Below are 12,963 nucleotides of genomic sequence, written 5' to 3' on the forward strand. Positions count from 1 at the left end.
GTTGGGTCTAGTGGTGGGGGCCCTTGGCACTTTGGCAGCGAAGCAGCCCCTCCTCCCAGGTTAATTTGGCTGTTCCTGTACCTCCCGCTCCAGTTAGTGACAGCCCAGCTCTGCCCTTGGGGCCCTTTATTGAAGCAAATCACAGCACAGTATTTGAGACAAACAGTGTTGGCCGGCCAAATCCCAGGAGGCGGAGATAAGAAATCAAGGTCCGAGCATCCTTCCCTGCCCTCCTGGGGGGAGCTTCTCCATGAAGGCAACCAGACCTGAGCAGTGCCGCACGGGAGGGTGGGTGGTCCATACACAGAGGCAATAAGAGCACTTGGAATCAGGGTGGCCCTACAGCACTTCCCGAGGCTGGGGGCCCCCAATGTCCAACAGTTGTAGCATCCATGGTGGGGGCAGGCACACCCTCAGCTGCTTTTATGAGCTCGCTCTTCCACGTAGAGCTGCATCTGGTAGGCAGGAATACACAGCCAAGGTCAGGAGGACGGCCGGGGCACCTCCTCAGGAGGGCCCACAAGCCCCTGGCAGACAGATCTCTGCCGAAGGTTGGGGTTGTGTGGTGTGGCCACTGGTTAAGAGAAAGGGAGTTTGGAGCCTTATACCAGGTATTCCCTGGTCATCTCCGCCAAGCCTTGAGCCATACATAAGCCTCTGGCAAGGCCTCAGCATACCTTCAGTAAAGCCTACCAGGTCCCCATGCAGCTCACCTTTAAAATGTCTGACGTCATCGTTTTTAGTGGTATCAGCCGGGGGTCGTGCATGTGGACATCCTGCTCATCTGCCAGGATCCAGGGAAAGTCCTAGGGAGGGGACCAAAGGAAGGGGGTGAAAGGGGGCTAGACCGTGGCCTGCCCTCACTTCGCTACCCCCTCTCCTCTCCAGAGCTGGGGTCCTCAGACTTCGGGGAGCAGCAGAATCACTAGGGAACTCCCAGCATGACAGATGCCCAGCTTCTTCCTCCTGAGAGGCCGAGTCTACAGATCCGAGCTGGGCTGGGAACCCAAGTGATTTAACCAGGCCCAAGCACCAATTCTGAAACTGGTGGGCAAAGACCATCCCCCCGCCCCCCCGAGAACTGCCGCTGAGCTGGCAGCCCCAGGACGAGGCTCCACCCTCCTCTGTGCTGAGTGCCCAGGTGGGCCAATGACAAGCACGTGGCCACACAGTTAACACACGACAAAAAGCCACTGGATGCCAGGCACTGCCATAAGCAAGGTAATGAGTGCACTATCAGTGACAGCCGTGCCTACTCTGGTTTTCAGAGCCTCCCAGCTGTTGTCTCCCTGCCCAGCTTCCCTGACCAGTCTCATCTCACCTTGATGACCTGAATCTTCTCCATATTGCGAGTGGCAGCTTCTCTCGTGTGCACTAAGACTGTGAAGGTACAGCCTGAAGAGGCAAGAGTTTGGTCAGGGCCGGGCCACCTCATGCCCGCCACTGGGCGTAGCCTCTTCCCACCTCCCTGGCTGGCTCGGCAGCCCCCCAGAGGAGAAGAGTGGAAACCAAGTGCCAGGACAAGACACAGTCAGTCGGGAGACTGAAGCCAGGGGGAAATCAGGGTAGCTTCCTGGAGGAGGTGGACTTTCAGAGAGGTTCTAAAAGGCAGGAAGAGAGGCGGTTTGCTGCAGCTAAGTAGGGCCCTGAGAACACACACCAAGCCAAGGGAGCTGTGGACATGCCCGAGGATGAGGGCGTGGGGATGAGCACACCTGGGGGGTTGTGGTCCAGGACAGCATCACATACACTGATCTTCAGGATGAAGGCTCGGAGCAGCTGCTCCACGTGAGACAGCAGGGAATCTGAGCTGGGAAGAGAAAAGGAGGGTGTTCCATCACACTGGCGCCCCCTCCCACCAGCAGGCAGTCAACCCTGGAAGCAGACCCCGGGGGTCCAGAGCCCCTCTCTGCTTCTGAGTGTGTTGGCTCCTAAACGCCTGGCTACCTATCTTGTCTACACAGTTAAAATCATCTGGAGAGTTGAAAACCAATGTCAAGTCCCATCCCAAACTAAGTCCAAATGGGCCATAGGGAGCCCCTGTAGGTCCTTCTAATATGCAGCCCAGGCTGAGAACAAGGACACAGCCCAAGCCTCTTCATACCCCAGGACACCAAGCCAGGAATGGACAACAGGGCTTGCCCAAGGCTACACAGCAAGTGGAGAAAGATTCCAGTGCCCTGACCAGCCAATACCCTTGCCCAAGGGCAGCTTCTGGTTGCCTATGGACTGGACGTTTGACTGGGAAGGCAGAAAACTGGGTCTGTGTCCTGGCTCTGCCACCATTTGGGTGATCCTGGGTAGCTCATGTCATTTCTCTGGTCCTTGGTTTCTCCATCTATAAAATGAGGTTAGGACTAGCCGTTTAGCAACGCTATGATTTTCCAGGTGTGGACATCACAGAGGTTACAGGGAGAGCACTGGGTGGCCAGCCGTGGCTCAGCCGCTAACAGGCCTTGTTAGGATGGCGTGCCTTGCCGTTCTCTTTACCAAGCTTCCTGGAGGAGGTGGGCTTTCAGAGGGGCTCTGAAAGGCAGGAAGGAAGAGAGGCAGCTTGGTGCAGCCAAGGAGGGACCTGAGAATGTGGACCAAGCCAAGGTATTCAGGGGCTGCCCTAAAGGGGTGAGCGTGAGGGCTGTTTCTAGGGACCTCACACCAACCAGCCAGAAGACCAGGGAGAGGCAGCTTACCTGATGGACAGCAATGGAGGCTGGGTGATTTCAAAGACGAATTTCTCCACTGGGCGGTGCTCTTTGTCCAAAATTACCACCACCACTTTCTCCACATCATTCTGCAAGGACAGGAATCCCCTACTCCAGAACAGGGTAACCCACCCACCACCACCACCTCCCTGCCCAAGGAAGGATGGGAAGGGCACACTCACAGCCCCACTCAGCTTCGAGGCTAAGGGTCCCTGAGAGCCCAGAAGGTTTGAGAAGTTCAAGTAGGCACCCCCTGGCATGAGTGGTACAGACTGAGAGGGGAGAGGACACCTGGCCCCTTGGGGGTACATCTCAGAGAGCAGGACAAAACAGAAGGAGGAAATTCTGAGGGGCCAAGCCCAGACAGAAATTGGGGACAGGGAGAGAAACAGATGTGGGGAAAAACCCAGAACCCTCTGGGGCAGGCCCCACTCAGCCAACTCCACTAACCAGGGCTCCCAGGCCCAGCACACACTGAATGTGGCTCCCGTGCCCTGAGGTCTGTCCCTGGGCAGGGGTGGTCTCCAGGATATAGGAGACAGGCTTTTGGGTGTAGAGTCATGGGGACCCTGCACAGTCCCAGCATCACCCCATCCCGGAGCATTGGAGCAGACTGGGGGGGAGGTGGGCTGGGGGACTTGGTGCCCTCACCTTCTCCAGGAGTGGCTTGACACAGTGCAAGGTGTCCTGGATATACTGGTTCAGCTCTGGGTGGCAGGACATCTGCATACAACCCCATGATGGCTCATGAGGCCCGAAGCACCAACGGGGAAACCACCCGACACCCCTCCAGGAGCCCAGGGAGGGAGGCCAGCAGTTCCCTAGGGCTCCCTACCCAGGACACTGACTTCCCATCATGGGGCTAAGAACTGGAATTATCCGGAGAGAGGGAGAAGTTAGAAGATAAGAATTTAGTCTCAACATTAGCACTTAATATAGCATTGGGGGTTTCTAATGTGGGGTCCGTGGGCTCCTCCAGAAGCTGAGAAGTCCCTAAATCGTGTGTATTTGGGCATGCAGGCATTTTTCCCAGAGAAGGGATCCAAAAATGTAATCAATTTTAAAAAACTGAGAATCTGGGGGTGCCTGGGTGGCTCAGTTGTTGAGCGTCTGCCTTCGGCTCAGGTCATGATCACAGGGTCCTGGGATCGAGGCCCGCATCGGGCTTCCTGCTCGGCGGAAAGCCTGCTTCTCCCTCTCCCACTCCCCCTGCTTGTGTTCCCTCTCTCGCTGTGTCTCTCTCTATCAAATAAATAAATAAAACCTAAAAAAAAACAAAAAACACTGAGAATCTGGAACTAAGAGCTACGTGGCCTCAGGTAAATCACTTAACTTCTCTGAGCTTTACGTACTTCATCTGTGGAAGATCTCGTAAAGACAAAGTGAGGAGTGAGAGAAGCACCCAGTACACAGCAGGTGCTCAGTAAATGCTATTCTGTTTTCCTTTTCCTTGTATATCCTTCAAGCTTCCACCACCTTCCGGTATTGGGTCATTCATTTATTCTAACGTTTACTGAGTGCCTTCTAAGGGGCTGGCACTTCTAGAGAGTGGGGACAGGGGAACATATATTTACTGCTTTGTCTTCCTTTTGACCTAAGACAACCCATTACATAATGAGGGCAGAGAGAAGGTACCTGAGGTTTATAGGAATCACTTCCTCAAAGCAACCATTCAACCAGCCTCAGGAGCTCTTTTAAATACAACCATGCCCCAGGGGCAACTCTGATCTCAGGGCCTGGTCTCTAACTTGGGGCAAAGGGAACTCGAGTTCAGAGGGGACAGAAAACTGCAGTAGGGGTGGGAGGCTGTCAGGCTGTAGGCTGCGGCTGGGAACTGGAAAGCAAGGCCAGGCCGCTGGGGAGAAGAGGGGGAGAGGAGCTGAGCCTGCAAGTGGAGGACGGTTCAAAAATCCACCCTCTACCCTCCTTGAGGTTCAGGGGTGACCCAGTGGCCCCAGCCCAGATGTGGGGGCTCACCTGGACAGGCACGTTGTACTTCTTACGCTTCTGGAAGATGCCCACCGGGTAGACCTCGCGCACGTAGAGGATGAGATGCACGGCCACCTCCAGGAACTCGCATAGCACGTCGGCCACCACTGCGAGGGAACAGAAGCCAGTGAGCTCGGAAAGCCCGCCGGCCCAGGCCCTCCCTCGCCCCCAACCCGGGGTCCACAGGCTCCGCCTCCCTACCTTGACCAAAGTTGAGGTCCTGGCGCGTGAGTGTGGTCATCCTTACCGCCACCTAGGGAGTGGGGCAGCAGTGGGGGCTAGTTCCAAGGGGCCAGGCAGCCGCAGGGTCCGCCCGCCTCCACTGCCCCTCCCCTCCGTCTGGGGGGAATCCGGGCAGGACACCCCCCTTCACAGAGAATCGGGGCGGCTAGAAAGGACCCCCCCCACGCTGGCATCATAGCTCGGGGACATCAGTTGCGCCCCGATCAGCCTGTCTACTGGCCCTCTCGCCCTGCCGCCTCGGTGGGTAGGAAAGGCCAGAGCTGTGCTCGCAAAAAGGGCATGGCCACAGAGGGATCAGCGGGTTGCGCAGGCCCACGAGCGTAAAATGGGACGCGCGGAGAGCGAAACTAGGCTGGAATAAGACTCCCCCCCGCTCTTCCTGGCCGGAAACCTCCTCGGAGAGAACCCCGCCCCTCTCCCCTCCCCCGGTACCGGCTCCGGCCTCGGGGCCCGGCTCGGGGCCCGGCCCCAGCGCGGGAAACCACCGACCCGACCGCTCGCGCCTCCCGCTCAACCAGGGGCCTGGAGGCCGCTCGGTGACGTCCGCGGCCCTCGGCAGGTCCTAGTGACCGCCTCCGGCCACGCCCACTTCCTCCGCGCAGCCAACCGTGGTGGCGGGAGGGAGCGGCAGCCGGAGGGGCGGGGCCTGTGAGGGGCGGGGCCCGGCCTCGGCGCCTAGATGCCCGCGCCCGAGGACGCTGAGACTGCGTCGCGCCGCTTCCCTTCGGTTTGGGGTGGGCGCGAAAAAAGACACCTTTGCAGATCGCTACGCTCCCCAGGCCATTTCTCTCGCTTTGGGAAGCTCTGAGAGGGGACGGATGGGTGTTGCTGGTGAGGACCAGGTGGAGGGCACAGCTGGGGAGTAAAGACAGCGACATCTACTGCTAGCCCCAGAGTCACCATCCCCGGACCTCAGGGCCCAACCGAAAGCGAATCCGCCGGCTCTGGGGGCGGGGACAGCAGAAGACAGGGTGCCCTAACCTGCCCGAATCACACATCTATTGAGGGAGGGGATGCGTGGAGTTGTCCTCGGCCACTAGAGACACGGACCCTGGAAGGGCTGAGAGGCCCCTGGGATATAAGAATAGTGATATTAAAATCATCACCAACACGGATTGAACATTTATCTGTCAAGAACTGATTTCTTTAATTCCCTCATGAACCCTCAGAGCTAAGCACCCATTTTCCAGCCCCACTTCATAGATGGTAAACAGGCTTAGAGATGTTCCCTAATTTGACAAAATCACACAGCTGGTAAACACACCTAGTTCTGACTTCTAATCTGACTCCAGGGCCTCAATTCATTTTCAGCCGCTTTATTTTACAGGGGGGAAAACTAAGGTCAGAGAAGTTGCTGTGGAGTTATAGGTAACAAATCATGACCAGAAGCCTGGGGACATTGTCCCTGACCTCCAGGGACATAAGAGCTTGTTAGGAGTCACGCCCACCTGTGGGTACACAGATCTCCCCAGAAATGTTAATCGGTTACAGCTCAGTATTGGAGACCTGTACCCCTTTTCACTCCGGATGCCTTCAAACCCACATTTGCCCATTCTGATGGGGTGAAGGCAGGGGAGAGGATAAGTAACTTGGCCCATTAAGCCAGGAATACCAGCAAAGCATTTCTCAGAGGCAGTCCTCAGAAATCTGCATCAGAATCCCCCCCCCCCCCGGGAGCCCATTAAACACCTGGAACCCAGGCCTCCCTGACCTTCTGGACCAGTCTGGGTGCAAAGCGGGGTTTTGGCCCTTTAACAAGTTCCCGAAGGGCCCTGATGCCCAAAAAAGTATGGGAATGGCCAAAGCAGTCTGGGCTGTTCCCAAGGAAAGTCTGCATTTCATACAATTTCCATGTTTACCCCAAAGTGATAGATGATTTATTTCAAGAATTGATACACCTGGCAGCCCATTTTGGGCACAACAGCCCTTCTCAAGACTTGGGGACCCTGCCCATGTCATGCCATGTAGGAGAGGACCATTGCCACAGGAGTTGAGCAACTCAATGGCTTGTAAACAGTGTCCCCTGGCTCCTTGAGATTTCATCATTGTGGATACTTTAGCGCTGGAGAAAGCAAGGGTCCTTTGCCCCTCTCTGGAGGCTGTTCAAGCAGTTTTTTTCAGTGGCAACTGGAAGTGGCAGTCGTGGGGAGGGGGGGCGCAATTCCTTGTAAAGGGTTTCTTAGGATTGGATCCTGGGGTGGGAAGCTCAGAGTCCAGCTACTCCTGTGGGGTGGCCTCCAGGGTATAGTGTGAGCACCGTGGGGTCTCATGCCAGGCCCCCAGCCTTAGCCCCCTGCCCTGAGAAGACACAGTACAAGCCACCTGTCGGTCTCCTGACCCACGGAGCTAAAGCACTTCAAAGAAACCTTGGCGGACATACGACCCATCACTCAACATTTTTCATATGCAGAAAGTGAGGTCCCAACAGCTTTTGTTTGACACTTGGGGCACCTGCCTTGTCAACTAGAAACCCATGAACGAAATGCCTACATTTGAGGCTTTGGATTCAAAGCCAGCCATAAGCAGAGGAAGGCAGGCAGGGAGACAGATGAGGAAGGATTCAAGTTGATCTGCCCCCTAACCCCAAAAAGGCCTCTGTCTCCTCGTTTGTGAAATGAACATAGCCTTGGGTTCCACGGGGGCCAAGAAGCTGGAGGGGGGGGCCAAGGGGGAGCTCTATGAGGACTCATCTGTCATTTTTATCCATAGGGCTCTGCGGCATCTGGGTTTCTAGATCTTAAGCCCATCAGCGTGATGGATAGTCTTGGGACCCAAATTACATTATGGGGTTAATTTATTACATTTTTGAATACCCATTTGCTGGTTGACTGTTTTTCAAAGTTATTTGCATATTTTTCACCATAACGACAATATGTAGGAAGGCATCTGGGAGGAAAGGATGGATGTTTAGGAGGAGAGAGAGCTTATTTGCCAACTGGAGCAGGTCCCTGAGGGTCTGCAATGAGGACAGAAAGAAAATCACTCCCAAGACACATTTAAATTGAAACCAAGACAAGGCAAGATGTAACAAAGTCTTGCAAAGACCAAGGCCTTCAGGGGCAAAGGAGAATTCCTGGGGTCCCCTGAACAAACACGTAACTAGTGAACTGGGTAAAACAACAGGCGATGAAGGGTCCAGACCCCTAAGATGCTTCCAAAGTCCTCCCAAGACTCAACATTCATCCCATCCCTGCCTAAGATTCCTAAGACACCAAACACAGAAAGGGATGGGGGGGGGGGGCGCTCAGAGAGTCAGCCACATAAAGCCTGGTGACAATCCCACTGGTCCCCTGCTGCTCAAGGACCCAGCCAGTTGGAAAGCCGCCTGAGCAGAGACCCAGCCTTGTTCATACTTTTGGTCCAGCACCTCACCCAGTGCCTGGCCATACCCAGGTTCTCAGTGAGTGCATGCAAATGAATTAATGAAAGACCAGAGAGAGGAAGTAAGGGTGCACAGTGACTCATTGCCACTTGCCCCACTTGAATCCTGACTTATTCTGGATGAGAACAAAGACCTGGGATTTCAGTGCCTGAGCTACAGGTGGTGGTGTGCAGAGAAGAGTGGCTTTCAAAAATGAAGCAAGAGCTGGGGGATGCTGTCTATGTGCCCCCTCCCCGCACCCACCAGGCTGTCCCTGTGCATAAGGCACCGCTCCTCTCCCCACCACTGCTCCTTAGCCAGCTGTGAGGTCCTTCCCTCTCTGAATCTCAGGTTCTTCATCTGTAAATGGGATAATGGTAGCACCGATTCCGTAGGGCTGGGGGGTGGGGGTGGGGAGGTGGGCAGGAAACAAGTGAGATGTTTGTAAAAATGTAAAGTCCACAACGCCTGGCACATAAATTCTCCATTAGTGCTGTTATGACAATGAGCTTAAGATCTACACACACTATGTAAGCACCGAGAGCAACCACTCCGTACCAGCCACCATGCTTTTCAAAACCCCATCTAGGGGCGCCTGGGTGGCGCAGTCGTTAAGCGTCTGCCTTCGGCTTGGGTCATGATCCCAAGGTCCTGGGATTGAGCCCCTCATCGGGCTCCCTGCTCCATGGGAAGCCTGCTTCTCCCTCTCCCACTCCCCCTGCTTGTGTTCCCTCTCTCTCTGTGTCTCTCTCTGTCAAATAAATAAATAAATAAAATCTTTAAAAACAACAACAACAAAAAAAACAAAACCCCATCTAAAACATCCTCGGCTGCACCCCCTTCCCCATTTCCAAAAAGGCAGCCCCCAAGGTGCCCTAAGGGAGGACATGTATCCCCATGGCCAAGACGCCTAAAGGCAAGGGACTGTGGCCCTCACTCAGCTCCTCCCCTCAGGCCTTCTGAGATGAGGCCTTCTGAGATGAGGCCTGACCTACACAGCTCCCTGGATCCTCTGCTGACCTCGGACCCAAGCCAGGGCCCTGACCTTAGGCCAGCAACACTGGGTGCTTCTAGCACCTTAGCCAGATGGCTTACACATGCCATCCCCTCCCTGGTGTTTTGTCAACTCCCCAATATCATTGACTCCTTGTCGGTCAGGAGGACCTTACAAATCATCTATTCTTAAACTTAGAACCTCCACCCAGAGACACAAAATGTCTTCCACAATTTCAGGGGTTCTTGGGCCTTCTGAAGTCATCCCAGACCACAGGGTAAGAACCCTTGATCCAGCTCAACTGCCACTTTTTTTTTTTTTAAATAACTGCTTTATTGAGATGCATTTCACAACCATGAAGTTCTCCCTTTAAAGTACGCAATTTAGGGACGCCTGGGTGGCTCAGTCGGTTAAACATCTGCCTTCATGGTCCCAGGGTACTGGGATCGATCCCCGCATTGGGCTCCCTGTTCAGTGGGGAGCCTGCTTCTCTCTCTGCCTCCGCTGCTCCCCCTGCTTATGCGCGCTCTCTCGCGCTCTCTCTCTCTGACAAGTAAATAAATAAAATCTTTAAAGTATGCAATTTAGTGGATTTTAGTAAGTTGTGCAGTAATCAGCACTAATCCCAGAACATTTTCATCACTCCAAAAAGAAAAACCCCACACACAGTAGCGGTCACCTCCCCACCCCCCGTCTCCCCTTCCACCAGCCCCAGGCAACCCCTAGACTACTTTCTGTCTCTATGGGCTTGCCTATTTTGAACATTTCATATAAATCATACAACATGTGGCCTTTTATATCTGGCTTGTTTCACTTGGCATAATGTTTTCAAGATTCATCCACATTGTGGCGTGTATAGGTACTTCATTCCTTTTTATGGCCAAATAATATTCCATTGTATGAATCCACCACATTTTCTTCATCCACTCATCAGTTGATGGATATTTGAGTGGTTTCCACTTTGGGCATACAACTCTGGGGGAAACTGAGGCCCAAAGTCACCATAACCACAATGGGCTAGGCCTCTCCTCACATCTGTCTTTTTCCACTGCATCACTCTGGGACAACCCAGAGAACAGAGAGCATGACATAAGATCACCCCACTGGTGGGGCGCCCGAGTGGCTCAGCTGGTTAAGCGTCTGCCTTCGGCTCAGGTCATGATCCTGGGGTCCTGGGATCGAGCCCCGCATCAGGCTCCCTGCTCTGAGGAGAGCGTGCTTCTCCCTTTCCCTCTGCCTGCCGCTCTGCCTACTTGTGCTCTCTCTCTCTCTCTCTCTGTCAAATAAATAAACAAAATCTTAAAAAAAAAAAAAAGATCACCCCACTGGTGAAGAGCCAGAGTAGCAGCCTTTGAACCAGAGTCCGCAGTGAATACCTGGCCACAGTTTCATTCCTGAAAAGGAGAATCATGCCCACAGACCCCCCTCTCATCCAAGCCACAGTTCCTGTCTCCCCACTTTTGTCCCTGCCCTACAGCAGTCTATTCCCAACTTTAGGAATTGGAAGGAATTAGTTAAAGCCTATCAGTTTGGGTCTCTACTCTGCTCAGAAGCCAGTCCATCCTGGTGCCCATCAGGCTGATAATATTACAATAACAATAGCACTGAATTTTTCTAGAGCATTTCCCATGAGGTCAGGATCTTAGGAACATTATCTCCTTACAAAGGCCATCGCACTTAATCCTTGAACTCCAAGAGTTAGGGATGATGATAATGAGCTCAGAGAGGGTGGGCGCCTTGCCGGAGGGGACCAGGAATGGCAATCAGCAGATAAGCCCAGGCATCTGGCCAGACCACAGAACGGAGCTCCTAAACCTCTGAGCCATAATTGCCACATTCTGGAGGAAGAGGAAAACAAGTCGAAATGGAAGCCACTGGGCGAACTCTGGGAGCCAGGCAAGACTCCCGCCCCACCACTCTTTGATCTTTGCAGTGTCTGTGGCCCCACTGACCCCGCCGTGAGTTATGGGGGCCGCGGGACTCATAACACAGCATTCCCGGACTCCCAGGGTCGTCGGGACGCGGCGCCCCACGCGGTGATGGATGAGCCGCCCCTGGGGCTGGCTTTGTCCCGGCGGGGCTGGGCTGGGGAGCATCAGACGGACTTTGGACGGGGCGTGGCGAGAGGAAGACGGGGTGGGTGGGTGGGTGTGTGTGTGTGTGTGTGTGTGTGTGTGTGTGTGTGTGTGTGTGTTGGGTAGGAGAATTGTATTTCTCCCTTCCCTCCGGGGGTTGGGGAGGGGACACGCCAGTGCGGCAGTCAGCGCCCGGGATTCCCACCTGGTAACGTTGGAAGACCCCCCTATACCCCTTTATCGAAGAGCGACCTCTCCTAGAACCCCGCCCCACCGCTCCGCGCACTTTTCGAGGCTACAAAGGCCCCGCGGTGCCCGGTCCCGCCTTCCTTGCACCGGGCGTTTCTTCCGTCCCATTTGACAGCCTGGGCGGAATAATCCTTTTGGGGACTGGCCGGCCCCTGCCCAGCCAGACGCGGCCGCGGCTGAGCGCTCAGCTCCGATCCATTGTTGGGGTCTGCCAGGGACCCCCTGCCGCGGCCTTTTGTCGCCCACTCCCGGCGGGGCAGCTCCAGATGCGCCACCGCTGCCCGCGCCCCGCCCGTCCCACGCGCTCGGGGCAGCGCCGAGGCGGCTCTTACGCACCGGGAGGAGTGGGCCCGCCTCGCCCGGTGCCCGCACGGCCGCCCGGCTGCGCCCGCCTTTGTCTGCCTCCTTTGTCTGCCCCGCGCCCTCGCGGCGGAGGCGGCTAGGCCTCTGGGGAGCGGGCCCGGAACGCCGAGCGCAGCTGGCGAGGGCGCGCTGGCCGGGAGCGCGCGGGGGCCCCGGCCCGGCCCGGGGCTGCCCCTCAGCAGGGGGCTAGCCGAGCCCGCTCCAGCCGCCCCTTCCCCGCCCCCTCCCCGCGCGCCCGCCCCCTTCCCGCGCGCCCGCCCCCTCCCCTTCCCTCCAGCCCCACTCAGCCTGGGCACATCCTCCTGCCGCCCGCGCACCTCTCCGCGCCGTCCCTGCTTCGCGGCTCGGCCCTCCGCTGCGCTCGGCTCCCGCAGGCTCTCGGCCCCGCGCCCCTCGGCCCCCGCCCCGCTGACCGGACAGGTAAGGCATGGCCTTGGCCCGCCCCTGGCCCCGCCCTCCCGCCTCACCTGGTAGCGGCCCGGGACAAAGGTGGGCTACCTGGCGCGCTTAGGGGCGGGGCGCGCGGGGAACTGTGGCCGGAGGTGAGGATCCCGCTTTCCTCCCTGCCCGCCTCGCCCTCGGAGCCGTCGGTCCGTGTGTCCGCCGCCTCCGCTCCTCGCGGCGTCTCCAGGCTCTGCTCCGGGTCCCCGCGTCCGCCCACCTTCCGCCGGACGCTCACTTTTCTAACGCTCTGACACTCTGTCTCGCGCGCGCCCTCGCCGCCCTCTCTGGGTCGCGGCTGTCGCCCACTCTCCTCCTCCCTCTGGGACCGCGTCTCTCTTTGTCTCTCTGTCTCTGAGTCTCTGGGTGGTCACCAAGGCGGGGGAGTGGACTGGGGAGTCCGCACCGCTCGAAGAAGCTTCGAAGACTTCCTGAGCCCCGAACAGAGCTGGCAGGCATGTCCTCCTGCCCCTTTCGAGGCTGCCTAGGGGGCTAAAGTATGTCGGGGGGAGAAGGTTCAGGGTGCGCCCTTCCGGCACTGCCGGT

General features: G+C 56.5%; 1 protein-coding gene across 1 annotated transcript; it reads right to left on the reverse strand.

Moving 5' to 3' along the window:
- Positions 1–111: 111 nt before the first annotated feature.
- MAD2L2 (mitotic arrest deficient 2 like 2) lies at positions 112–5,482 on the reverse strand. Its single transcript, XM_021683437.1, has 9 exons — positions 5,367–5,482; positions 4,893–4,944; positions 4,680–4,798; positions 3,354–3,425; positions 2,691–2,791; positions 1,716–1,810; positions 1,322–1,395; positions 714–806; positions 112–455 (listed from the first exon to the last, which is right to left on the reverse strand). The coding sequence occupies exons 2-9, from the start codon at positions 4,930–4,932 to the stop codon at positions 414–416; spliced, it is 636 nt and encodes a 211-aa protein (XP_021539112.1). The 5' UTR covers positions 4,933–4,944; positions 5,367–5,482; the 3' UTR covers positions 112–413.
- Positions 5,483–12,963: the final 7,481 nt, after the last annotated feature.

This window comes from Neomonachus schauinslandi, chromosome 4 (assembly GCF_002201575.2).
Source record: "Neomonachus schauinslandi chromosome 4, ASM220157v2, whole genome shotgun sequence".
Taxonomy (NCBI): domain Eukaryota; kingdom Metazoa; phylum Chordata; class Mammalia; order Carnivora; family Phocidae; genus Neomonachus; species Neomonachus schauinslandi.